The sequence below is a fragment of the Balaenoptera musculus genome, chromosome 4 (assembly GCF_009873245.2).
Source record: "Balaenoptera musculus isolate JJ_BM4_2016_0621 chromosome 4, mBalMus1.pri.v3, whole genome shotgun sequence".
NCBI lineage: Eukaryota > Metazoa > Chordata > Mammalia > Artiodactyla > Balaenopteridae > Balaenoptera > Balaenoptera musculus.
The window spans coordinates 31,956,994-31,982,249 of record NC_045788.1 but is presented as its reverse complement, the minus strand read 5'-3'; the positions used below and the strand labels follow the sequence as shown (position 1 = coordinate 31,982,249).

The 25,256-nt window shown below is 39.0% G+C and overlaps 1 protein-coding gene and 1 non-coding gene across 2 annotated transcripts; one reads left to right on the top strand and one right to left on the bottom strand.

Moving 5' to 3' along the window:
• Nucleotides 1-660: 660 nt before the first annotated feature.
• Nucleotides 661-1,284, bottom strand: LOC118894883 (rRNA-processing protein FCF1 homolog). The gene is given in 2 exon segments (XM_036851579.1): nucleotides 661-1,071; nucleotides 1,073-1,284. Coding segments are annotated over 2 exon segments (606 nt in total). The 5' UTR covers nucleotides 1,268-1,284.
• A 5,834-nt stretch (nucleotides 1,285-7,118) lies between these two features.
• TRNAD-AUC lies at nucleotides 7,119-7,197 on the top strand. Its single transcript is given in 2 exon segments — nucleotides 7,119-7,155; nucleotides 7,161-7,197. It is a non-coding gene; the product is annotated as a tRNA-Asp (tRNA).
• Nucleotides 7,198-25,256: the final 18,059 nt, after the last annotated feature.

Below are 25,256 nucleotides of genomic sequence, written 5' to 3'. Positions count from 1 at the left end.
GTACTCTATCCAGCAAAGTTATGCTTCAGATAGGAAGGAGAAATAAAGGCTTTCCCAGACAAAAGCTGAGGGGGTTCATCACCACTAGACCTGTCTAACAAGAAATGTAGAAAGGAACTCTTCTTCCAGAAAAAAAAAGGGCAAAGTACAGAAAACTTTGAGTAAGGTGATAAATAGACAGAATCAAAAAATTGCTACTCTGTATCAGAATAGGTTGTTAAACATTTAATTATAGCATAAAGGTTAAAGAGAAAACAGCAGTAAAAATTAACATTAGCTACTTCTATTTGGCAGCAAACTCACAATGTAAAAAGAGGTTATTTGAGACAACAAAAACATAAAAGGGGAATAGGAAAAGGATGGAAGCCATGTAGGCAAATGAAGATAAGACACTATCAGGAGAAAAAGGACTATTTTACCTATGAGACATTTTTTTTTATGTGAGCAATTATTTGATTTATAAAAAGATGCAACAAATTTTAAAATGACACAAAATATAATTTTCAAAACAACATTAAAAAGTGAGTGTATTTAACCATACTCAGCTCATTACAGAGCATATGGGTGAGTGGAATAATAATTCATGCTATAGCATGTTTAATGAACTGGCAAAAGATAAAGTTGGTCGAAGGCAGGCAGAGGAAATTTGTCTTTTAAGAATTAGAACCGAGGGGCGCCATAATCATCTGGCAACCGCTCAGTGTTGTACCTATGGTTAGAAATGTACATGATGGGAACTCCAGGGATCTTCCGGATTCTTTGTTTAAGGTCCCAGTCAACTGTGGCCACAATGTAACACTTGTGCTGAGTTACTCTTTGTACTAAGCAGTCAACTGCATAGGTTCCTTTGTGTGTGCATGGTAATCGTTCAAATCTTGGATCCTTGGCAATCCTTAGAGCCACTCGATACTTCTGCCCCGATTTCTCAGTTTCAGCCATTACGCAGTCAGTTATAGAAGGGATACACTTGGCATACAGACAGTCCATCACTGACTGCACTAAGTCCAGTTTGGCTTTAATGGAAAGGTTGATAAAGTTGGTATCGACCAGGATGTGGTAAGATCCACAGCTGTGGGCCCAGTTGTGTGTTATATTGCAAGAATAAGCAGGAAGGGTGTTGGGGGACTTCTCTTTCCTTGAGTGCACTGGGATCTTTCTTTTCTTTCTTTTTCGGTTTTAATCTAGCCTTTTCCTTAAGCCTCTGATCTCTGAGACTAAGCATTCGCTTCATGGTCACATACTTCGGTGTTTTCTTTTGCTTCCCCATGTTCACGCCGCACTGTTGTTTCTCTACCTATGACACATTTTATACAAACCTCACGGTAACCACGAAACATAAATCTAGGGCAGAGACACAAAATATAAAAAAAGAGGAAACTGAGAGAAACATCATAGAAACTGCCAGACTAAAATGGCAGACATAAACACAAGGAAAAAGAAACAATGGAGATATAAAAGAACCAGAAAACAAAAGACAAAATAGCAGTACTAAGTCCTCATTTATCAGTAATCCCCCTAAATGTAAATGGGTTGAATTCACCAGTCAAAAGAAATAGAGTGGATGGATGGATTAAAAACAAGACCCAACTATATGCTATATCCAGGCGACTCATCCAGCTCTAAAGACAAACTGAAGCTCCAAGCGAAGGTAGGGAAGATGATACTCCAAACAAATGACAGCCAAAAGAAAGTGGGTATAGCCACACCCATCCAACAAAATAAACTTCAATCAAAAAAGGTAACAAGAGACAAAGATGGACATTATAGAGTGATAAAGAGGACAATTCATCAAGAAGACATAACAGTTATTAATATATATGCAGCTAATATAACAGCACCAAAATATTTAAAGCAATTATTAACAGACCCAAAGGGAGAAACTGACAGCAACACAACTACAGTTAGAACTTTTAACACCCCACTTATATCAATGGAGATTCCTCAAAAAATTAAGACTAGAACTAGTAAATGATCCAGCTATTTCATTTCTGGATATTTATCCAAACAATACAAAAACACTAATTGGAAAGATATATGCACCCCTATGTTCACTGCAACATTATTTACAATACTCAAGATATGGAAACAATCTAAGTGCCCATAAATAGGTGACTGGATAAAGATGTGGCATATATATATATATATATACAATGGAATACTACTACTCAGCCATAAAAAGATGAAATCTTGCTATTTGCAACAACATGGATGGACCCTGAGGGCATTAATATGCTAAGTAAAATAAGTCAAGTACCGTATGATTTCACTCATATGTGGAATGTAAAGAAAGAAAACAAAATAAATGAACAAACCAAACAGAAAATACATAGATACAGAGAACAGATTAGTGGTTACCAGAGGGGGAGGGGGTGGGGGAGGGTGAAATGGGTAAAGGGAGTCAACCATATGGTAATGAGTGGAAACCAAACTTATAGTGATGGACATGCTGCAGTGTATATAGAAGTCAAAATATAATGTTGTATACAAGAAACATATAATGTTATAAACCAATGTTACCTTAATAAAACGAAACAGTGGTTCTCAACCCTTGCAAAATATTAAATTCACCCGGGGAGATTTTAAAAGGAAAAACAGATTACCTGAATCAGAATTTCTGAATTTTAAAAAATCTCCCCAGGTGGTTCTCATAATCAGACATGGTTCGGAATCACTGGTCTAGGGTTTAGAATACCTGCTCCAGGTTTCCCTGGAGGTGGTAGTGTCAGCCCTTTCTCTCCCACAGCTGCCACCGGCATTAGCTTACAGATGGGAGGGAGCTTGGTGCTAACCAAATGCTCACAAATCACATCAGTGAGAGACGCAGGATCCAGGTGGAATCTTTGATTGACAGTCTTAAACACCAGCTGAACTTCCAAAGCATTGTCACTTCTCTACATCAACTGGGAGGAGGGTAGTATATAAGGACAAGATTTCCCCTGATGAGAAACTATGTCTGCTATATAATTAACAGAGTCATGGTCACATCAGAACTAATACTTCTTAGGAAACATTTTCTATTCAGCTTCCTTGAGATAGTATAAAACTCTAATGATTCAGAGTTTCCCTCCCCAAGTCTTTCCAAATACAATTATACTATCTAAATATTCCAACACCTTCAAATACCATCCCACACCAGTCACTGGTAGGTAAATGATATCTGGAGAAATCTTGATGCACTGTTTCAGACTGTAAAAAATTTCCTCTGGACAAATGAATCCCAAATTTTTCTCATCTCCTTCACCCTCATAAACAATAGCCATTCTTTAAATCTAACAGTGAGAACCACTGTCTCCACCAGAAATCCTAGGGTGTATTAACATCAAGGTATATTGGTCAGATTTAGTCCATTGGTTTAGTATATGACCATCAATATCTATTTTTAACCTTTCTAGATTTCTGAAGGCTCATTTGGATTCCAAAACTCAGTTCTGTAATGGTTACAAGGTCTTTAACATGGTATGATGGCTTTTTAACCATTTTCCTTAAATGTTAATGTGTCTTATAATAATTATGTTCTATTCTGTACCCCTTTGCAACAACCCAATCTCACCCTTAGAGAATATTGCATTCCTATCAGGTAGCTTTCCTATTCTCTCCTTCTATTGCATGCATTCTAAGGAGTCACTGAAGTCAAAATTGTCTGAACTCAGGTTTCAGGCTCCTCTCATTTAGAAACACTAGCTGGGACATGTTGGAAATAACTTCTTTGGGTCTTCTGACATCTGTCAGTCTCAAAAATCATGTGGGTAGCTATGGCCATATTCTGTTATTAGAACATATTATCACAATAATAATCACTTTTTAATATTAAAAAGTTTAGACCAATCTAAGTTAAAATTTCACTGAAAATTCTAATTCAAAGCCTTTCCTGCCTTATGACTGTACTCTCTTCCCTCTTGTGCTTCAGATTCCTCTAAAATCAGATTGTGGAGATATGGGATTAAAAGAAAGAAGCAATAATCTTTCGCGTAACTCATTCTGCTTCAGTCCCTTGTCTTTGATATACTGCATGGCCACAAGTACAAATTCTTTAGAGGACCTATAGGGAGAGTGTCCTCGCTGTAGAGTTGTCTGGTGTGGGTCATGTGCTTTCTAGATGACTTTTTCCAATGACTTCACAGATCCAACTTGCTCCTGGGTTCTGGATTGGGGACTGGTAAAATGGCTCAAACCTAATGTCCCTTGACTGATGGCAAACTTGCATGTCCTTGCCAGGCTAATAAAGGCTACACTGCTGTTGCTTCTTTCAATATCTTTGCCAATATGGACTAATTTAGCAAGCTTTTCATCTATTCAATCTTTTGGGTAAGAAACAGCTTAGGTCATTACACTCACATATGCATTTGAACTTCCAGGGATACATGTCTGGTCTCCTAAGAACTCTCTTACTGCACTCTGTCCTGTAGACTGACATTCTCTTCTTTTGCTGATCACATAATAAAAAATTTTGTCATGCGATTATTGTCCTTATTTGGTCTTTACTCCAAGAACTTCCTTTGAGAAAGCAATTGACTGGGTCAGATATTAAATCCCAGTTCTATCTGCTGTGGCCAAGGATATGGGGTTATGGGGGCCTTGCCCATTTAGAAGTTTCTCAGGGAGCAAACTCTCTAATCACAGGGCTTGAGCAGATTTATTAAGGGTGAGTGGGGTACAGAGGAAAGAAATAATTTCATGTCCACTATTTCTCCAAAGTATAATTCTCTAAGGTATAAATATCAAGGATAGGAGAGAAGAACTCAGAAATTGGGATACCTAGAAGAGAGTAGATCTTTAATAATTATACTTTGGTTTTTGTAAATTCTTTACTGGCCTCACTCACTCATCTGACAAGACGAGTAAAATTAGTGGAAGCACCTTGATTAGAGTTTTTAAAGAGATAGGAAAGAAAATGGATAAATGGAAGTTTCTTACAGTAGTTAACGTTTGCATAGCCAGTTACAAAACTTAGCCCGCTACTAAGTGAAAGATTTTATTTCAGATTTTAAAGATCAATATGAAACAGACAAACCATGATATTTTGTGGCAGTTTTCATGTTGTCCTATAATTACAACTCAAGTCTCAAAGCTAAAGTAAATAGATACATATCATCTCCACAATTTAAAGATCAACACTAGATTTACTCCTGCCTAACTCAGTGAAAGCTGGCAAAACCAGTCTTCTCCCAGCCTTTATAGATAAAGCACTAGACTGGTTTCTCACCGAGTCTGAATGCTCTTCCTCTGGGGTCCATGAAGTAACTCTACACCCTTTCAATAAGTTTCTCAATTTTGCCTAAGGTACTTTATGTGAATCTCTGTTACTTGCAACCAAATGACCCCAGACTAAAATATGAAGTACTGTGGTCTTAAGTAGCTCGTCAGACAACCACACCATTTTCCTTTTCTAGTCAGTACCTAATGGAAGTAACTCAGGAACACCTGGGGTAACGAGACCAACCTCTGCAAGTTATGGAAGGACTTCTTAAGGTCAAAATGTGGGGAAAACAGAAGGTTCAGGTGATAACTCAGTCATCCTGACAGCAAATAAAATAAAAACTGTAGGGCTTCCCTAGTGGCGCAGTGGTTGAGAATCTGCCTGCCAATGCAGGGGACACGGGTTCGAGCCCTGGTCTGAGAAGATCCCACACGCCGCGAAGCAACTAAGCCCGTGAGCCACAATTACTGAGCCTGCGCGTCTGGAGCCTGTGCTCCGCAACAAGAGAGGCCGCGATAGTGAGAGGCCTGCGCACCGCGATGAAGAGTGGCCCCCGCTCGCCGCAACTAGAGGAAGCCCTCGCACAGAAACAAAGACCCAACACAGCCATAAATAAATAAATTTCAAAAAAAAAAAAAAACTGTCAACTCAGCTACAGAGGGGAGCAGGCACACTTGAAAGACGTGGGTAATATGAGAGGTATGTCTCACATTTGTCCCCGGCAAAGCCCTTTAACAATTCCCAGGAGATAATAATAGAATCCGGGTAATAAAGTCTAACCTTTATTTTTCTTTTCCTTTGTGCCTCCTTTGGTTTCACTTGCTCATAGGGTGCTGCGCAGAGCCCTCGTCCCCCCGGGACTTCATGCCAGAGTTCCTAGTGCGAAAGGGCTGCGCCTGACACTTCAGCTCATTAGGCCGTCAACCTGTGGGCAGAAGCGCTGCACACGACATTCAATGTAAGACGGTGGCAGCGCGCCGTGTGCAGAGACACTACGCCCCGCACTGCAATCTGGAGCGTGAGCTGCGCAGGCGCGCACCCGCCTGGCGCGAGCCCCACCCCTTACCCCTGCTGACGAGGTCCCTGTGAAGCAGCCCCTCGCACAGCCGGTCCGGGAGGGCGTGGACTCTGTAGCTCCAGCTCTCGTCTCTCCAGTCTTTGATCAAAGAATAAAGCTTTCCTTTGCTTCTGAGCCGAACTTACCTTCGTTCTATTGACGCAGGAGGACCCTTGTTGGGGACGACTCGGAAGGGTTGGTAACAATTCCTATCATGTATTATTGCTCTTATATACCTTATAGCCCGTATGCCATTTTACACGTATTATCTTCCTTATGAGACTATGAAGCTCTGAGGACATAAGTTCCTAATTCATCTTCATATTTTCCCATCAACCAGCATGGTTGCCAGGGATGCTGTTAAACATCCTACAATGCCTAGAACGGCTCCATTCTCCACCCTCCACAATAAGGAATTACCTGCTCCAACATGTCAATAGTACCAAGGTTGAAAAATACTAAACTAGAGTTTCCTCTGATCAAAGACTTTCTCTTGATGACTGGAGCAGAAAGAACACCTTTGGGCTTCAGTTACTAATACCAACATCTGGTGCCAGAGGTACTTTTTGCCCCACTATAGCAATTCTCCCCTTATTTCTTTTGATAATAGAACATCTTGAGTTTTAGCTGGACCCTTGACTACCAACTAGAGACTACAGCTCTCATCCTCTCTTGTAGGCAAGCTTGAGGATGGGACTAAATTCTTGCCAATGAAAAGGAATGGAAATGATGCATGCTTTGTGTCCTTAAAAAGGAAGATTTTTGCACTCTTCATTCTTTCCTTCCTGTAAATTATAACATGGATGTGGAGGGTATGAATGACATTTGTCCATGTGGATACAGATAAAATTACAGGAGAGGAATTCCCTGATGGTCCAGTGGTTAGGACTTGGCGCTATCACTGACACGGCCCATGGCCCGGGTTCAATCCCTGGTCGGGGAACTAAGATCCGACAAGCCCTGCTGGTGCGGCCAAAAAAAACCCAAAAAAAAACCCCCAGAAAACCTTACATGGAATGCAGAGTGATGCAGAGTGATGGGATAAAAGAAACCTGGTCTCACGGAGCAAAGTCACCTACCTAGTTTGTCCTGCCTGTTTCCTGCTGGCCAGTCACATAAGAAGAAAGCAAATTACTTTTTGCTTCAGACAGCATTGTTTGAACCCTTTGTAATAGCAACTTAGTTTTTGTCCTACCTAGTACAAACCAGATACAGTTTTTAGTGTCTGGATGATGGCTGGGAGTGAGTAACACTATAGGAGATAGACAGCCACATGCACAGGTTTAGAATGCTGTAGACAGGACCGGTTAAAACTGATAAATACATGATGTTGGCAGACAGAAGGAAATAGACTACATCTCAAAAGAGACCATATTATTTGCATGCAGTGGTCTTTGTAGCAGTCAGCTAACTCATGGATCATACAAACTGAAACGTGGTAGGAGTTGAGGTTACTGTGATTTTTAAGTTGAAGGCTTTAGTATGTGCATTGATTTTTTCCCCCCTGCATTGATATTTCTTTTAATTTCTTTGTTTATAAGCTTTAGAGGTGTTATTAGGTTATACAGCCATCTAGTAGAAAAAAAATTCCCAGTTTCCTGGAACAATGTTCTATAAGAAGGAGATGGACATTTAACTCTTATTGTAAACATTAGCGATCTTAGGAATAATGCAAATGTCTTATTTAGTAATTTGAGGAAAAGGTGGGGAGTAGATAGAACTAAAGATTAAAACTAACACTTTTTAGCTACCAATTGCCTGATACTCTGCTTTTCCTCTTGTTGTGGGATATGATTTAGGGAAAATGATCATTGCTTTTTTCCTCCTATATGTTCTGGTTGCTACCCTGATTTCTACCTGTCTAATAAGCAGCTTTCACCCTCTCAGGGGAGGATGTGTGTAGCTGAGAAGGGGAAAGAGATATGTTAAAACTCCTCTGAGCCAGGCATTTTGAAATCCAAGCCTTTTATGAGCCAAGCTTTTTGAGATCACAAAGGATTCCTGAGCTACAAAAGGCTAAGCCTCTGGAGAATGTTAAACATGGAGACTTGAGGATAAAGTTGGGGGCGGGGGAGGGGAGCTTGCTAAAATAAGAATATTTTCCCACACGAAAGGAGATGAAGTTTAATAAGTGAGTGGGAAGAGTGTTATCTGAGGGGAAGGAGCTAGAGTTTGCAAACCAGGGTGACTGAGACAGCATGTTGAGCCCTACTCTCGGCCTAACCAAGCTCTGGATGGCGTAAATGCAGACCACAGAGAGATTTGGTAGGAATCTTGGATCAGAGGAGGCGAGTTTTCCATGAAGCCTGAGGGAGTGCAAGCCTCGAAGATAAGTCCTGTTGGTGTACCTGTTCCCAACCAAAGTCATCATTGTCTTGCAATAGACGGGTAGAAGGGTCTGGGTCTGGGTGTGTGTCTGGGCCCATGCCTGGGTCTGGGTCTGGGCCTGCATCAGGGTCTGGGCCTGGGTCTGGGTCTGGGACTGGGTCTGGGTCTGGGCCTGGGTCTGGGTCTGGGTCCGGGACTGGGTCTGGGTCTGGGACCGGGTCTGGGTCTGGGCCTGGGCCTGGCTCCCGGTCTGGGCCCTGGTCAGTGTCTGACCCTGGGTCTGGGTCTGGGTCCGGGTCCGGGCCTGGGTCCAGGTCTGGGCCTGGGCCTGGGTCTGGGCCTGGGTCAGGGTCTGGGTCTGGGTCTGGGCCTGGGTCTGGGCTGGGGTCTGGGTCTGGATCTGGGTCTGGCTCTGGGCCTGGGCCAGGATCTGGGCCTGGGTCTCGGTCTGGGTCTGGGCCTGGGTCTGGGCCTGGGTCTCGGTCTGGGTCTGGGCCTGGGTCTGGGCCTGGGTCTGGGTCTGGGTCTGGGTCTGGGTCTGGGTCCGTGTCTAGGCCTAGGTCCGGGTCTGGGTCTGGGCTTGGGTCTGGGCCTGGGTCCGGTACTGGGTCTGGGTCTTGGCCTGGGTCAGGGTCTGGGCCTGGGTCTGGGTCTGGGACAGGGTCTGGGTCTGGGCCTGGGCCTGGCTCCAGGTCTGGGCCTGGGTCTGGGTCTGGGCCTGGGTCTGGGTCTGAGTTTGGGTCTGGGTCTAGGTCCCTAAGCCTGGGTCTGGGACTGGGTCTTAGGCTGGACTTGGGGCTGAAAGAGGCTGGAACTGGGACTGGGACCAGAGATGGGGCTGGAACAAAGCCTAACTCTGGGTCTGGGTTTGGGATTGTGCCTCGTTCTGCACTAGATCTGGGCATAGATTTAAGTTGGAGATGGGTCTGGGCCTTGGGCTGCGCTGGCGCTGAAGATAAGTTTCTGCCTATAAGAGGAAGTCAGGGCTGCTGCAGAGCTGCAGAGGCTTTGCTCTTAATTAAGTTAGAAGATATCAGGAGTCCTATCTAGACTTGCTCTGATAAGGTCACTAAACCGGCAGTGACCAAGAATTTCCTACCAGCAAAGCCATTAACCCCTTTCTCACTCAGACGTTCCTTTAAATCCAGAAATCCAGAAATCCTGATATCTGAATTCAAATAAGAGTTCATCAAGAGAAGAACAAAAGTGAAAATATAGCTTTAGTTATGGCAGAGTCTTAACAATTAGTTTGCAGTTAGAAGACATTTACATTTTTTAGCTCTTTTAAGTCTTCAACAATTTTCATTTATTCATATTTTATGTTTTAAAGTAATTATATTTTAATCAAACATGTTACCTTTGGTTGTTATTTATATTGGTTTTGGAATTATTATTATTCTTATAAGTATTACTGAAACTTTCATTTCTTTTTTTTTTTTTATTTCAACCTCTTTATTATCTTGAAAGTTCATATAATGCAGTTGACAAGAAAATTAGTTATTTCTGAGATATACATTTTAAATAACTAGGATTATTACTTATAACATTATACCAGAACATGTAAGATTTTTAGAAATTTCATGTAATGTCCGAAACATTTATATTAACATATTTCCATACATATTTCCATACACATACAAATATAAGATTTTTAGAAATTTCATGTAATGTCTGAAACATTTATATTAACATATTTCCATACAAATAACCCAATGAAAGTTTAGTATTAGTTGTTTTGTTTGTTTTTTTATACTGCAGGTTCTTATTAGGCATCAATTTTATACACATCAGTGTATACATGTCAATCCCAATCGCCCAATTCAGCACACCACCATCCCCACCCCACTGCAGTTTTCCCCCCTTGGTGTCCATATGTCCATTCTCTACATCTGTGTCTCAACTTCTGCCCTGCAAACTGGCTCATCTGTACCATTTTTCTAGGTTCCACATACATGCATTAATATACGATATTTACTTTTCTCTTTCTGACTTACTTCACTCTGTATGACAGTCTCTAGATCCATCCACTTCTCAACAAATGACTCAATTTTGTTCCTTTTTATGGCTGAGTAATATTCCATTGTATATATGTACCACATCTTCTTTATCCATTCGTCTGTTGATGGGCATTTAGGTTGCTTCCATGACCTGGCTATTGTAAATAGTGCTGCAATGAACATTCAGGTGCCTGTGTCTTTTTGAATTACGGTTTTCTCTGGGTATATGCCCAGTAGTGGGATTGCTGGGTCATATGGTAATTCTATTTTTAGTTTTTTAAGGAACCTCCATATTGTTCTCCATAGTGGCTGTATCAATTTACATTCCCACCAACAGTGCAAGAGGGTTCCCTTTTCTCCACACCCTCTCCAGCATTTGTTGTTTGTAGATTTTCTGACGATGCCCATTCTAACAGGAGTGAGGTGATACCTCATTGTAGTTTTGATTTGCATTTCTCTAATAATTAGTGATGTTGAGCATCTTTTCATGTGTTTCGTGGCTGTCTGTATGTCTTCTTTGGAGAAATGTCTATTTAGGTCTTCTGCCCATTTTTGGATTGGAGTGTTTGTTTCTTTAATATTGAGCTGAATGAGCTGTTTATATATTTTGGAGATTAATCCTTTGTCGGTTGATTCGTTTGCAAATATTTTCTCCCATTCTGAGGGTTGTCTTTTCGTCTTGTTTATGGTTTCCTTTGCTGTGCAAAAGCTTTGAAGTTTCATTAGGTCCCACTTGTTTATTTTTGTTTTTATTTCCATTACTCTAGGAGGTGGATCAAAAAAGATCTTGCTGTGATTTATGTCTAAGAGTGTTCTTCCTATGTTTTCCTCTAAGAGTTTTATAGTGTCCAGTCTTATATTTAGGTTTCTAATCCATTTTGAGTTTATTTTTGTGTATGGTGTTAGGGAGTATTCTAATTTCATTCTTTTACATGTAGCTGTCCAGTTTTCCCAGCACCACTTATTGAAGAGACTGTCTTTTCTCCATTGTATATCTTTGCCTCCTTTGTCATAGATTAGTTGACCATAGGTGCGTGGGTTAATCTCTGGGCTTTCTATCTTGTTCCATTGATCTATGTTTCTGTTTTTGTGCCAGTACCATATTGTCTTGATTACTGTAGCTTTGTAGTATAGTCTGAAGTCAGGGAGTCTGATTCCTCCAGCTCCATTTTTTTCCCTCAAGACTGCTTTGGCTATTTGGGGTCTTTTGTGTCTCCAAACAAATTTTAAGATGATTTGTTCTAGCTCCGTAAAAAATGCCATTGGTAATTTGATAGGGATTGCATTGAATCTGTAGATTGCTTTAGGTAGTATACTCATTTTCACAATGTTGATTCTTCCAATCCAAGAACATGGTATATCTCTCCATCTGTTGGTATCATCTTTAATTTCTTTCATCAGTGTCTTATAGTTTTCTGCATACAGGTCTGTTGTCTCCCTAGGTAGGTTTATTCCTAGGTATTTTATTCTTTTTGTTGCAATGGTAAATGGGAGTGTTTCCTTAATTTCTTTTTCAGATTTTTCATCATTAGTGTATAGGAATGCAAGAGATTTCTGTGCATTAATTTTGTATCCTGCAACTTTACCATATTCATTGATTAGCTCTAGCAGTTTTCTGGTGGCAGTTTTAGGATTCTCTATGTATAGTATCATGTCATCCGCAAACAGTGACAGTTTTACTTCTTCTTTTCCAATTTGTATTCCTTTTATTTCTTTTTCTTCTCTGATTGCCGTGGCTAGGACTTCCAGAACTATGTTGAATAATAGTGGTGAGAGTGGACATCCTTGTCTCATTCCTGATCTTAGAGGAAATGCTTTCAGTTTTTCACCATTGAGAATGATGTTTGCTGTGGGTTTGTCATATATGGCCTTTATTATGTTGAGGTAGGTTCCCTCTATGCCCACTTTCTGGAGAGTTTTTATCAGAAATGGGTGTTGAATTTTGTCAAAAGCTTTTTCTGCATCTATTGAGATAATCATATGATTTTTATTCTTCAATTTGTTAATATGGTGTATCACATTGATTGATTTGTGTATATTGAAGAATCCTTGCATCCCTGGGATAAATCCCACTTGATCGTGGTGTATGATCCTTTTAATGTGTTGCTGGATTCTGTTTGCTAGTATTTTGTTGAGGATTTTTGCATCTATATTCATCAGTGATATTGGTCTGTAATTTTCTTTTTTTGTAGTGTCTTTGTCTGGTTTTGGTATCAGGGTGATGGTGGCCTCATAGAATGAGTTTGGGAGTGTTCCTTCCTCTGCAATTTTTTGGAAGAGTTTGAGAAGGATGGGTGTTAGCTCTTCTCTAAATGTTTGATAGAATTCACCTGTGAAGCCATCTGGTCCTGGACTTTTGTTTGTTGGAAGATTTTTAATCACAGTTTCAATTTCATTACTTGTGATTGGTCTGTTCATATTTTCTGTTTCTTCCTGGTTCAGTCTTGAAAGGTTATACCTTTCTAAGAATTTGTCCATTTCTTCCAGGTTGTCCATTTTATTGGCATAAAGTTGCTTGTAGTAGTCTCTTAGGATGCTTTGTATTTCTGCAGTGTCTGTTGTAACTTCTCCTTTTTCATTTCTGATTTTATTGATTTGAGTCCTCTCCCTCTTCTTCTTGATGAGTCTGGCTAATGGCTTATCAATTTTGTTTATCTTCTCAAAGAACCAACTTTTAGTTTTATTGATCTTTGCTATTGTTTTCTTTGTTTCTATTTCATTTATTTCTGCTCTGATCTTTATGATTTCTTTCCTTCTGCTAACTTTGGGTTTTGTTTGTTCTTCTTTCTCTAGTTTCTTTAGGTGTAAGGTTAGATTGTTTACTTGAGATTTTTCTTGTTTCTTTAGGTAGGCTTGTATAGCTATAAACTTCCCTCTTAGAACCGCTTTTGCTGCATCCCATAGGTTTTGGGTCGTCGTATTTTCATTGTCATTTGTCTCTAGGTATTTTTTTATTTCCTCTGATTTCTTCAGTGATCTCTTGGTTATTTAGTAACGTATTGTTTAGCCTCCATGTGTTTGTGCTTTTCACGTTTTTTTCCCTGTAATTCATTTCTAATCTCATAGCGTTGTGGTCAGAAAAGATGCTTGATATGATTTCAATTTTCTTAAATTTACTGAGGCTTGATTTGTGACCCAAGATGTGATCTATCCTGGAGAATGTTCCATGCGCACTTGAGAAGAACGTGTAATCTGCTGTTTTGGGATGGAATGTCCTATATATATCAATTAAATCTATCTGGTCTATTGTGTCATTTAAAGCTTCTGTTTCCTTATTTATTTTCATTTTGGATGATCTGTCCATTGGTGTAAGTGAGGTGTTAAAGTCCCCCACTATTATTGTGTTACTGTCGATTTCCTCTTTTATAGCTGTTAGCAGTTGCCTTATGTATTGAGGTGCTCCTATGTTGGGTGCATATATATTTATAATTGTTATATCTTCTTCTTGGATTGATCCCTGGATCATTATGTAGTGTCCTTCCTTGTCTCTTGTAACATTCTTTATTTTAAAGTCTATTTTATCTGATATGAGTATAGCTACTCCAGCTTTCTTTTGATTTCCATTTGCATGGAATATCTTTTTCCATCCCCTCACTTTCAGTCTGTAAGTGTCCCTAGGTCTGAAGTGGGTCTCTTGTAGACAGCATATATATGGGTCTTGTTTTTGTATCCATTCAGCCAGTCTATGTCTTTTGGTTGGGGCATTTAATCCATTCACGTTTAAGGTAATTATCGATATGTATGTTCCTATGACCATTTTCTTAATTGTTTTGGGTTTGTTTTTGTAGGTCCTTTTCTTCTCTTGTGTTTCCCACTTAGAGAAGTTCCTTTAGCATTTGTTGTAGAGCTGGTTTGGTGGTGCAGAATTCTCTTAGCTTTTGCTTGTCTGTAAAGCTTTTGATTTCTCCATCAAATCTAAATGAGATCCTTGCCGGGTAGAGTAATCTTGGTTGTAGGTTCTTCCCTTTCATCACTTTAAGTATATCATGCCACTCCCTTCTGGCTTGCAGAGTTTCTGCTGAGAAATCAGCTGTTAACCTTATGGGAGTTCCCTTGTATGTTATTTGTCGTTTTTCCCTTGCTGCTTTCAATCATTTTTCTTTGTCTTTAATTTTTGCCACTTTGATTACTATGTGTCTCGGCGTGTTTCTCCTTGGGTTTATTCTGTATGGGACTCTCTGCGCTTCCTGGACTTGGGTGGCTATTTCCTTTCCCATGTTAGGGAAGTTTTCGACTATAATCTCTTCAAATATTTTCTCTGGTCCTTTCTCTCTCTCTTCTCCTTCTGGGACCCCTATAATGCGAATGTTGTTGCGTTTAATGTTGTCCCAGAGGTCTCTTAGGCTGTCTTCATTTCTTTTCATTCTTTTTTCTTTAGTCTGTTCCACAGCAGTGAATTCCACCATTCTGTCTTCCAGGTCACTTATCCGTTCTTCTGCCTCAGTTATTCTGCTATTTATTCCTTCTAGTGTAGTTTTCATTTCAGTTATTGTATTGGTCATCTCTGTTTGTTTGTTCTTTATTTCTTCTAGGTCTTTGTTAATCATTTCTTGCATCTTCTCAATCTTTGCCTCCATTCTTATTCCGAGGTCCTGGATCATCTTCACTATCATTATTCTGAATTCTTTTTCTGGAAGGTTGCCTATCTCCACTTCATTTAGTTGTTTTTCTGGGGTTTTTTCTTGTTCCTTCATCTGGTACATAGCCCTCTGCCTTTTCATCTTCTCTATCTTTCTGTAACTGTGGTTTTTGGTCCACAGGCTGCAGGATTGTAGTTTTTCTTGCTTCTGCTGTCTGCCCTCTGGTGGTTGAGGCTATCTAAGAGGCTTGATGGAAGGCTCTGTTGGTGGGCAGAGCTGACTGTTGCTGTGGCGGTCAGAGCTCAGTAAAACCTTAATCCACTTGACTGTTGATGGGTGGGGCTGGGTTCCCTCCCTGTTGCTGTGGCGGTCAGAGTTCAGTAAAACCTTAATCCACTTGACTGTTGATGGGTGGGGCTGGGTTCCCTCCCTGTTGGTTGTTTTGCCTGAGGCAACCCAACACTGGAGCCTACCCGTGCTCTTTGGTGGGGTTAATGGCAGACTCTGGGAGGGCTCACGCCAAGGAGAACTTCCCAGAACCTCTGCTGCCAGTGTCCTTATCCCCACGGTGAAACAGAGCCACCACTCGCCTCTGCAGGAGACCCCCCAACACCAGCAGGTAGGTCTGGTTCAGTCTCCCCCAGGGTCACTGCTCCTTCCCCTGGGTCCCAATGCACACATTACTTTGTGTGTGCCCTCCAAGAGTGGGGTCTCTGTTTCCCCCAGTCCTGTCAAAGTCCTGCAATCAATTCCCACTAGGCTTCAAAGTCTGATTCTCTAGGAATTCCTCCTCCCGTAGCCGGACCCCCAGGTTGGGAAGCCTGACGTGGGGCTCAGAACCTTCACTCCAGTGGGTGGACTTCTGTGGTATAAGTGTTCGCCAGTCTGTGAGTCACCCACCCAGCAGTTATGGGATTAGATTTTACTCTGATTGCGCCCCTCCTACCGTCTCACTGTGGCTTCTCCTCTGTCCTTGGACGTGGGGTATCCTCCTTGGTGAAGTCCAGGGTCTTCCTGTCAATGATTGTCCAGCAGCCAGTTGTGATTCTGGTGCTCTCGCAAGAGGGAGTGAGAGCACGTCCTTCTACTCCGCCATCTTGGTTAATCTGAAACTTTCATTTCTAAACTTTTGTGGATCTATGATTTTATAAAAATGGGTTATGGATTATAGTTATCCATGTTGGAGATGGTACAGCATGCCTTGAGAATAACTCTTTCACTTCCAGCTCTGCCTTTATCTTGACTTTGAATGTGTCGGTTACTCTTAGAACCTCACTTTTGACATAACAACCTTGCCTCGTAGGATCGTGAGCGGTCCATCGGCTAGTAAAAACAACATACAGAATAGACAAGCCATACTCCGTAATATCCATTCCCTTCATAGGCGTCACCCTCCACCTGGCCTCACTATCAGAATCCTTCTCCTGGGGAACACAAGCTACTTTGGGCAACTCAGTCTTTTGAGTCCCGCAAAAGTGGTTTTGAGTAACCTAGATTGTAAAATTCCCACACTAAGTTGCTAAAGTGTAAGTTACTATCCCACTTTGGACTCAGTTTGCTTCTGCTGTTTTGATCTTAGTAAGAGAAAACAACCATTATGAGTTTCCATGATGTCTGGCACTTAGAACTCATTTACTCACTTAATTTTCACAATGACCTGCAAAGGTGTGTTATTGTCCCTATTTAATTTGAGGAATATGAGCCTGAGAAAGACTTAATCACTTGCCCCTAGCTATGTAGGTATACCTGACTGAGTCAGAATTTGAAATAAATACCTTCTGACCCTGCATAGGAAGCCCCAGACCTATCCCTGCTCTCTGATTACTGGGGCACTTACAGAGGTGACAGTGCTCCCTGGCTCATAGTCAAGTGCTTGCCTTTGGTTTCTGACCTTTCCTAGGTTCCTCTGACCCTCAGCTTTCCTTCAATATTGTGACTTAGCTTCTTCTGTCTTGAATCTGAGCCCCATGTCTATGATTCACTGTTAGGTATTCTCTTGGTGGGGTACCTAAAGGTAGAGTTTTTAATGTATGTAAAAAATTGATTTGGTTTGGACTTATGTAATGATGTAGAAATTAAGACATATGATATAAAAACTAAGAAAAAGAAATACAGCAACTCTTGATTTTCACAAGAGGGTGTGTGTGTTATTTAAGATAAATTACAAATTCTGGGGCAAGTTTTTATCCCCATCTAGTATAATACACTGCTGCCTACACCGGTCTGTTTTTAAAGAATGCAAATTAATTTTAATATTGGAATAAGGCATTTTAAAGGAAGGAAAATCTGTTGTTAAAACATCATATAATTCAGATTTCATTTGTATTCCACTTTGAATAGAATTGCCTGTGGCGTTACTTCATCTAGGAGCACAGATGGCAGAAATATGTTTATATATTCACATTTTTTATATTCCTTATCAATTTCATTCATAATCTTTGGCACTGTCAACTGACACAGTTTTATTCATTGAGATTCTAAGATATGTGTAGAACTACCTGTTTAATTGCTCTGAATACAAGTCCAGGAAATTCAGTGTCATGAGGAAATCATTAGTCATGACCTTGAAGAGTTAATGTAGCAAAGAAAATCAGGAAGAAAGATTTTGTCGACAACCGATTATTACTCAACATCAGTTTTTGGCAAAAGACAAAAATATTAAAAGGTAAAACAGAAAGCCTTATCAGCGCTATTCCTTATTAATGTGCTTAGCATGGCTGACGCAGGGGTGATGGTTGTGTTGGCCACCAGTCTCTGTAAGGAATCATCAGTACTTTGGTCTCTGGAATTACCCTAGGAAAGAAATGAGAACTCTGTTTTCTTTTACTTTTTTCATGAATTGCAACATCAGGATAGTGGACCTTTAAATTAACTTGACTAACCATTGGCTATTAAAAACAGATTGCTAAAGGTTGATGAAAAGGAAAAATGGGTGGAGAGATTTAACAAATATCCTCAAGTCTTAAGATAGCAGTGAAAAGGAATTCTGTAGTCAGAGCCAGATTTATATATAATAAATTGTCTAAATGCTAACCTGCTATAAATTCTATGGTCTTAGGAAAATATAATAAGAAATTAACTCATGCCTAAAATCTCACACCATCTTTGTTTTCCTTTCAGGTTAGAGTTTTGAACTCTAATTAATGTGAATAACTCTCCCTGAGAGGTAATGTCACCCAGTAATTGGTACAAAGTTGCTTAAAAGAGAACCAAAGGAGGGTGGTGTGAGTGATCCCATGAGGCAGAGTCACTGCTCAAGCTCATACGTGCTGATTTTCTTGGGGGTTGCCAGTTCATTACACCAGCATGAATGAACATCTGAAGCAGGTTTTCCTAGGAGAGAGAAAACAAAGTATAGTTGGACAACACCAAAAGAAAATAATGACATGGGGCAGGTAGACCACAGCTGCCCAAAATTATATGGAGAGCACAGTATTTAAGGTTAGGGATTTTGGAATTATGCATGCCTAGGCTCAAATCCTTCATCCACCAGCCATTTGTGGAGACAAAATACATAACTATGCTATGAAATAGACTCCTCAGCTGTATCTGCTAGGGTTGTGGATAAGATTAAAGAAGAAAGTGAGTATCATGATTTAGCTCCATAAACAGAAAATATTTGGCCCTTGGTAGCTAATATTAATTCTTTTATTATCATCATCACCTCCAGTGCATGGCAGGAATATGGATTCTGGAGTCAGACTATTAAGGTTCAAATCCTTTCTTCATCAGTTACTAACTCAGTAACCCTTGGCAGGATATTTACCCTTGATGTGCCTTAGTGTCCTCATCTGTATAATGAAGATAATAATACCTATCTTATGAGTTTCTTAAGAGGAATCAATGATTTAATACATGTGGACAATTGAACCACTAGATCCTGTAAATAGTAAGCACTCTGTTAGTTTATAGTCCATCTGTATAATTTTAAATGGTGTAGAGGAACTCTGAATAGGAGATGAGTGGCAATTTGAACATAAAATAGGGTACTTTTAACTTTTTAGGAGAGTGATTTTTTTTTTTTTGTATGACTGTCCAAACTAACCTCAGGTGCCTGATGGTTAGGATTAATTTTTTTTTCTAGGACTCTGTTATGCTTGGAGCAGTACCTCCAGTCATAGAATCTCCAAGCAGGAGGAAACCCAGTGGTTTTTCTGGCCGATGTAAGACATGCACACTCTCTATAGTACCTCCAACAACACAGGGCATAGCCAATGAAGGTGAACATATTACTTTTCAAGGCAGCCAATTTTCAGACAGTCATAGGAAGGAAAGCTGGTTCTTGTCTGGAACTGAATCTCAGTTCCCTTCTAACCACTGGACAAGTCCAGCCCTAGAAAGCACCACAGACTAAATATAGTTTCTCTTCCTTATGAAAATTATTCAAATATTTGTGAATAGCATCCATGTCTATTCCTCTCCCCCGTGTTAGGCTGAGTTTCCCTTTTCTTGAAGCTAAGTTCCTTCCACTGTTGCTTGTATAAGAACAGCATGGAATCCTTTGGAGTCATATTGGGTGGACATCAAATTTCCATGTGCTTAACCTGGGCAGTTTATTAGATCCCTCTTTAATGCCTCATAGAGATGGAAGTGGTAATACCTAACTTAAAAATTGCATTAGGGATTAAATGTGTGAGTGTATGCATAACACTAGACACAACATAGGTGCTCAATGATAACAATAACTACATTGACAATTATTGTTTTACATAGAATGTGTCTCCTGCTATTCTTGGCCTTCTTTGATGAAAGTGTTCAATGTGTCAACATGTGAAGAAAGAAAAATAATTACTTTCGTTTTTCATACTGTTCCTAGGTGTGATTTAATCTTAGATTTTAAGACTAAAATGTCATAGAGACATTTGAAATCACTTCTAGTTAATAAATTTTGTGAAAGTTGCAGAGTGCTTATTATGTGTCATTCACTGTGTTAGGTGCATTAGGTGCATCATGCACTGTCTCCATTACCATAATTCAATGGGGCAGAAGGCCTTTATTTATTTATTTGTTTGTTTGTTTATTTATTTATTTATTTTTTGGCTGCGTTGAGTCTTTGTTGCTGCACGCGGGCTTTCTCTAGCTGTGGTGAGCAAGGGCTACTCTTCATTGCAGTGCGCAGGCTTCTCATTGCAGGGGCTTCTCTTGTTGCAGAGCACAGGCTCTAGGCATGGGGGCTTTGATGCTCCGTAGCATGTGGGATCTTCCCAGGTCAGGGATCAAACGTCTGTCCCCTGCATTGTCAGGTGGATTCTTAACCAGTGCGTCATCAGGGAAGTGCCCAAAAGACCATTATTTTCCTCATTTTGTAGAAAAGCAAACTGAGATTTAGTGATACTAAGAAACTTGTGCAAATTCACATAGCTGTTAAATAGCAAAACTAAGATTATTATCCAAGTCTCTCTGATATAGCATATAGCACAAGGGGTCCACAGTCAGGTGTGGGGTTGCTGGAACAATTCATAGTCCTATGAATTTTTTTAAAAAATTAATCAACTAAAGCTGTCTTCTAGGATAAAGTCCTACTCTGATGGGAAACTTCTGGACATCGAATCCAAATTGAGGACAGTGTCAATGGGAATAAAGGAAAGAGAAGATTCCTTATAAAAGGAATGGGTGGGTCAGAGGGCAAAGCCAGGAGATCTCAGGAAGTATATGACAATTTTAAAATTTACTTTACAAAAAAACAGGGAAGAATAGGCTCTAGAGCTGGGGTGCTGGAAGAGCTGGAGGGTCCAAAATGGCTCCATTCACATAGTTGCTTGCCATTTGCAAGGGCCTTAGCTGAGACTCTCAGCAGAGGTCTTGACCTTCTCTAGATGGGTCTATCATCAAGGCTTCTTGAACTTCCTCAAGCCTTATGGCTGAGTTACAAGAAGAAAGCAGAAAGCAGAAGCTGTCAGTTCTCTTAAGTCCGGGGCTCAGAATTTTCAGGAAATCACCTTTGCTGGTCAAAGCATCACACGACCAACCCAGATTCAGGGTGTGGGGAAATAAATTCCACCTCTCAAGAGGAGAGTACCACATTTGTCAAGTAAGAAAAGAACTGATGAAGACCATCTTTGGAGACTATTTACCATATATGCTTATACTAAAATGCAAAGAATGAACCTAAAAGTGTATCCAGTTGTTGATATAACTATGCTGAGAGAAACTATTCCAAAACTGACGTTAAAATGTAGTAATAGATTATACATCTTTAGTAGGTATATTTTAAGGACAAAAATAACAAAGTAAAATATATATCTTAAAATGATTTTAGAAATCATACTATTTGTGGTAGTGTTGATATTGACAATCTGGGACTTGTGTATAAGCTAGAAAAAAAGAAAATTATATGATATTTAAGTTTATCATTATGTTATTAAGAATCAGGATTCGTGGCATGGGAGAAAGAAGACAGTATAAACTCATGATGTATTTTATCTTAAACATTTTTTCTTATATTTTACCTTAAAAATATTGTCCACTGAAAATTTCTGTAAAAATAAGCAACCTAGAAGAAATACACAATTAGCACTCAATTGAAATATTATGTCTCACTAAAAAGAATGAGAGTTCCTTGGGAAAATGGCTGATTCTAGTGGTACGAAATGTGCAAGATGGGCATACCAAATAGCAAGGAAACTATCAAAGACATAAAAAAAATCATACCAGGACTTCCCTGGTGGTCCAGTGGTTAGGACTTCACCTTCAAATGCAGGGGGTGCAGGTTCGATCCCTGGTTGAAGAGCTAAGATCCCACATGCCTCGTGGCCAAAAAATCAAAACATAAAACAGAAGCAATATGGTAACAAATTCAATAAAGACTTCAAAAAAATGGTCCACATCAAAAACAAAAAACCTTAAAAAAAAAAAAATCATACCAAAAGTACTCAGGAGCCCACTTGAGGAATTTCTCAGTGGCCAAATAAGGGATAATTTGGCCATAAACAAGGATATAACTATAATAAATTTAAACATATCACATAGTTTAAATCTATGAGTTCCTAATAATAGTTAAAAAAAAAGCTTATAGCTCAATATTGGAGGATGCTAGGAAACCAGCTTATTATCTTTAAAACTGGTAAATAAAGGAAAAGAACAAGCATTTATCCTTTCTCTTCTATATGTATTTGGCTACTCCTGGGTAACCATATAGTAGATGTGTAATGCGCCTCTTTATAGAAGTATTGTAGTTAATAAGTAAAGAAAGAATATTAGACTTAGATATCACCATATTTCAATTCTCCAAAGAATTAGTGAATGTATTCATTCATAGTCAATGGCCTCTATCATCACAGTATAGAGAGAACCAGACCTCTTGATGAAAGAACAAAACAGCATTTATGAAGTAGTCTTGCAAAAGCATCCAAGTAAAAAGTGAGCAGCAAACTGATTAAGCCTCCAGATTGAAAATCCAATTTATAAGAAACTCAGTAATCAGAGAAACACGTTAAATGGCAGTCACAAGGATGTAGTTGGCAAGATGCAGACCACAGGAAAATCTACAGAATGAGCAACCTAATTTATTCAACAAATAAATTATAATAAAATAAAAGATACAGAGAAGATGCCTACCCATTTTAGAGACATTAATCAATTACAATGTGTAATTTTAGTTTTAAAAGTAAAAAAGAATTTGTTTTACACACATACACTATATTATATATATATACACATACGTGTGTGTATACACACATATACACATTATACACTTATTGTGTATATGTATACATTATACACTTAATGATATATATCACATTTTCTGACAGAATTGGAAATTTTAAAACTGGATATTTGATATTCAATGATAGTAAAAAAAATACTGTTAAATAATTGTAGATGCAATAATTGCATCAAAATCTCAAATCTCAACACATATTTCTTTCTCTTTCCCCAATATTTGTGCATTGTCTGGGCAGTTCTGCCTCACAAGTCTATGGGCTTGTGTTCAAACGTGTTCCATGAGTCTCTCAGTCTCCCTAGATCTCATGTTCTTTTAAAGACAGATGACAGGAGCACAGAGGTCAGACTTAATCACACAGCACTATGCAGTCTTTGCTGGTGTCATGAGCACTAACATTTCAAGCTATTTTCATGGCCAAGTTCAACATCTACAGGTGAGGACACAAACTCTGTCCACAGAGATGGAACTGTAAAGCCACATGGTAAAGGTCATAAATGGGTAATTCTATAATAAAGTAGAAGTAAAAACATGAGATCAGTAACCCATTCTATGATATACTTATAACTATTTTAAAAATAAGTTTTTATCTTTTAGAGATAAATATTAACATTTATGGATTAAATGATATGATGCCTGGCATTTACTTCAATATGATAAAGGTGAGGGTTCTTATAAAACAAGGTCTTCCATAACTTGATAAATATTGTAGCTACGTGACAGGAACATTGGGAGTTCATTTTACTATTGTTTTTGTTCCAACATAAAGAGTTAAAAATTTCAGAATAATTAAAAAGCAAATACTCGATGTCTTTCATCATTATTTGTAGACCATAGAATCATGAACAAATATTTGCTAAGCATTCTTAGGTATATAAATAGTTTTAAGTACCATCTTAGGGAAGTAGGATTTCTTAAAAATGAAGTAATTCTGAATTGTGAAAGGCCAGATAACAAACCAAGTATGTTTGTTCTTTCTGAAAAACTTTTGAGTAATACATGCTAAAAGTATAAATGACTGATGTTTCCCAAGAAAACCATTTCAATTCTATAAACAAGATATATCTACAATCATCTATTTAGTGATCATTCAGTGATTCAGCAAAATGAATGATCATTTGTCTTTTCAACATATCACAGTTACTGGATGCAATAAAAAATAAAGTTCTAATCCCCTTTTCTTACCCATACTCTACATAACCAAATTACTGCCAAATTTACAAACTTTTATTCTGTTTCCAAGATCATCCTAACACTTCCCACTTTTGCTTAATGATATGATGTTATTGAGGTTATTTAGCTCTTCATTTTATTTATCTAGATTTCAAGATATTTATAACTTATACTTGAAGGTTTACATAAGCCCTTTAGGTATCATTTTATCAGCTTCATCTTCATTACTCTACAAAAGCTCACTATACCTTCCAAACATGTGAAAAAACAGAGATGAAAAAAAATTTTTAAGTGCTTTTCCTAATTACTAGGCAAACATTTAGAACTGAATAATGCTTTTCTTAATTAATAGGCAAACATTTAGAACTGATATTTCTTCCCAACTCATTGAGTCTGTATCATAAGTCCTTAAACAACAATAAAAGCAATCATAAAATAGTGCAATGTTCTAACAAAATATTTACTCAGAAGTACTTTGTGCAGTAGAAATTATTTAAGTAATGCTGATTTGAAAATAAATTAGATTTTTGACTCTTACTTGATTCCATATGTGATTTGAGTATGAAAAGTTTATACTATTGATAACTGAACACAGGTTTGGTGATATTTACAAACTGTAACTGACTTAACAGGAGTGTACTGGAACCGAATTTGAAAACAACAGTCAGGGCACTCCACAACTCCTTTTCAAATCACCTAGCAGGGATTGGGAAGAAAGTATTTCAAACAGATGCCTATGATTCATTCTCTCCTGTTCTGGTAAGTGGAGAGTCACCTAGGAAAGAAGAAGGCTAGTGACGTCCTGGTCTAATTTTGTAAACGTGGTGATTGGGCCTCCTGGCAAATAGACTAATGCTATTCATAAGAGAGTGCTTATCTATGGAATATTTTTTAGCAGAATTCCCATGGTTTAGGATTGACATATTGATGAATAAAGCTAGAATCTGGCTTTATGAAGCATGGCTTCCTGTGAAATGTAACATATGCTATAACTATCTAGGACATACAACATCTATGTATGGCAATCTAAAGTGCCTTGCAAACTTTCTTAGATACCTCATCCATTACTTTGGGTCAGAGGGCTTTTCCATTGGGAGAAGGAAGGACCTGGGGAGGTGATCTCAATGTTCCAGAGCATTCCCTGCTTTGCTTATGCCCTTTGCCTGCCCACAACCTTGAAAATATTAGTAAACCTTGGTACTGGGTATGGTCTTTTATTTATTTATTTTATTTAATTGATTTATTTGTGTCAGACTGATTT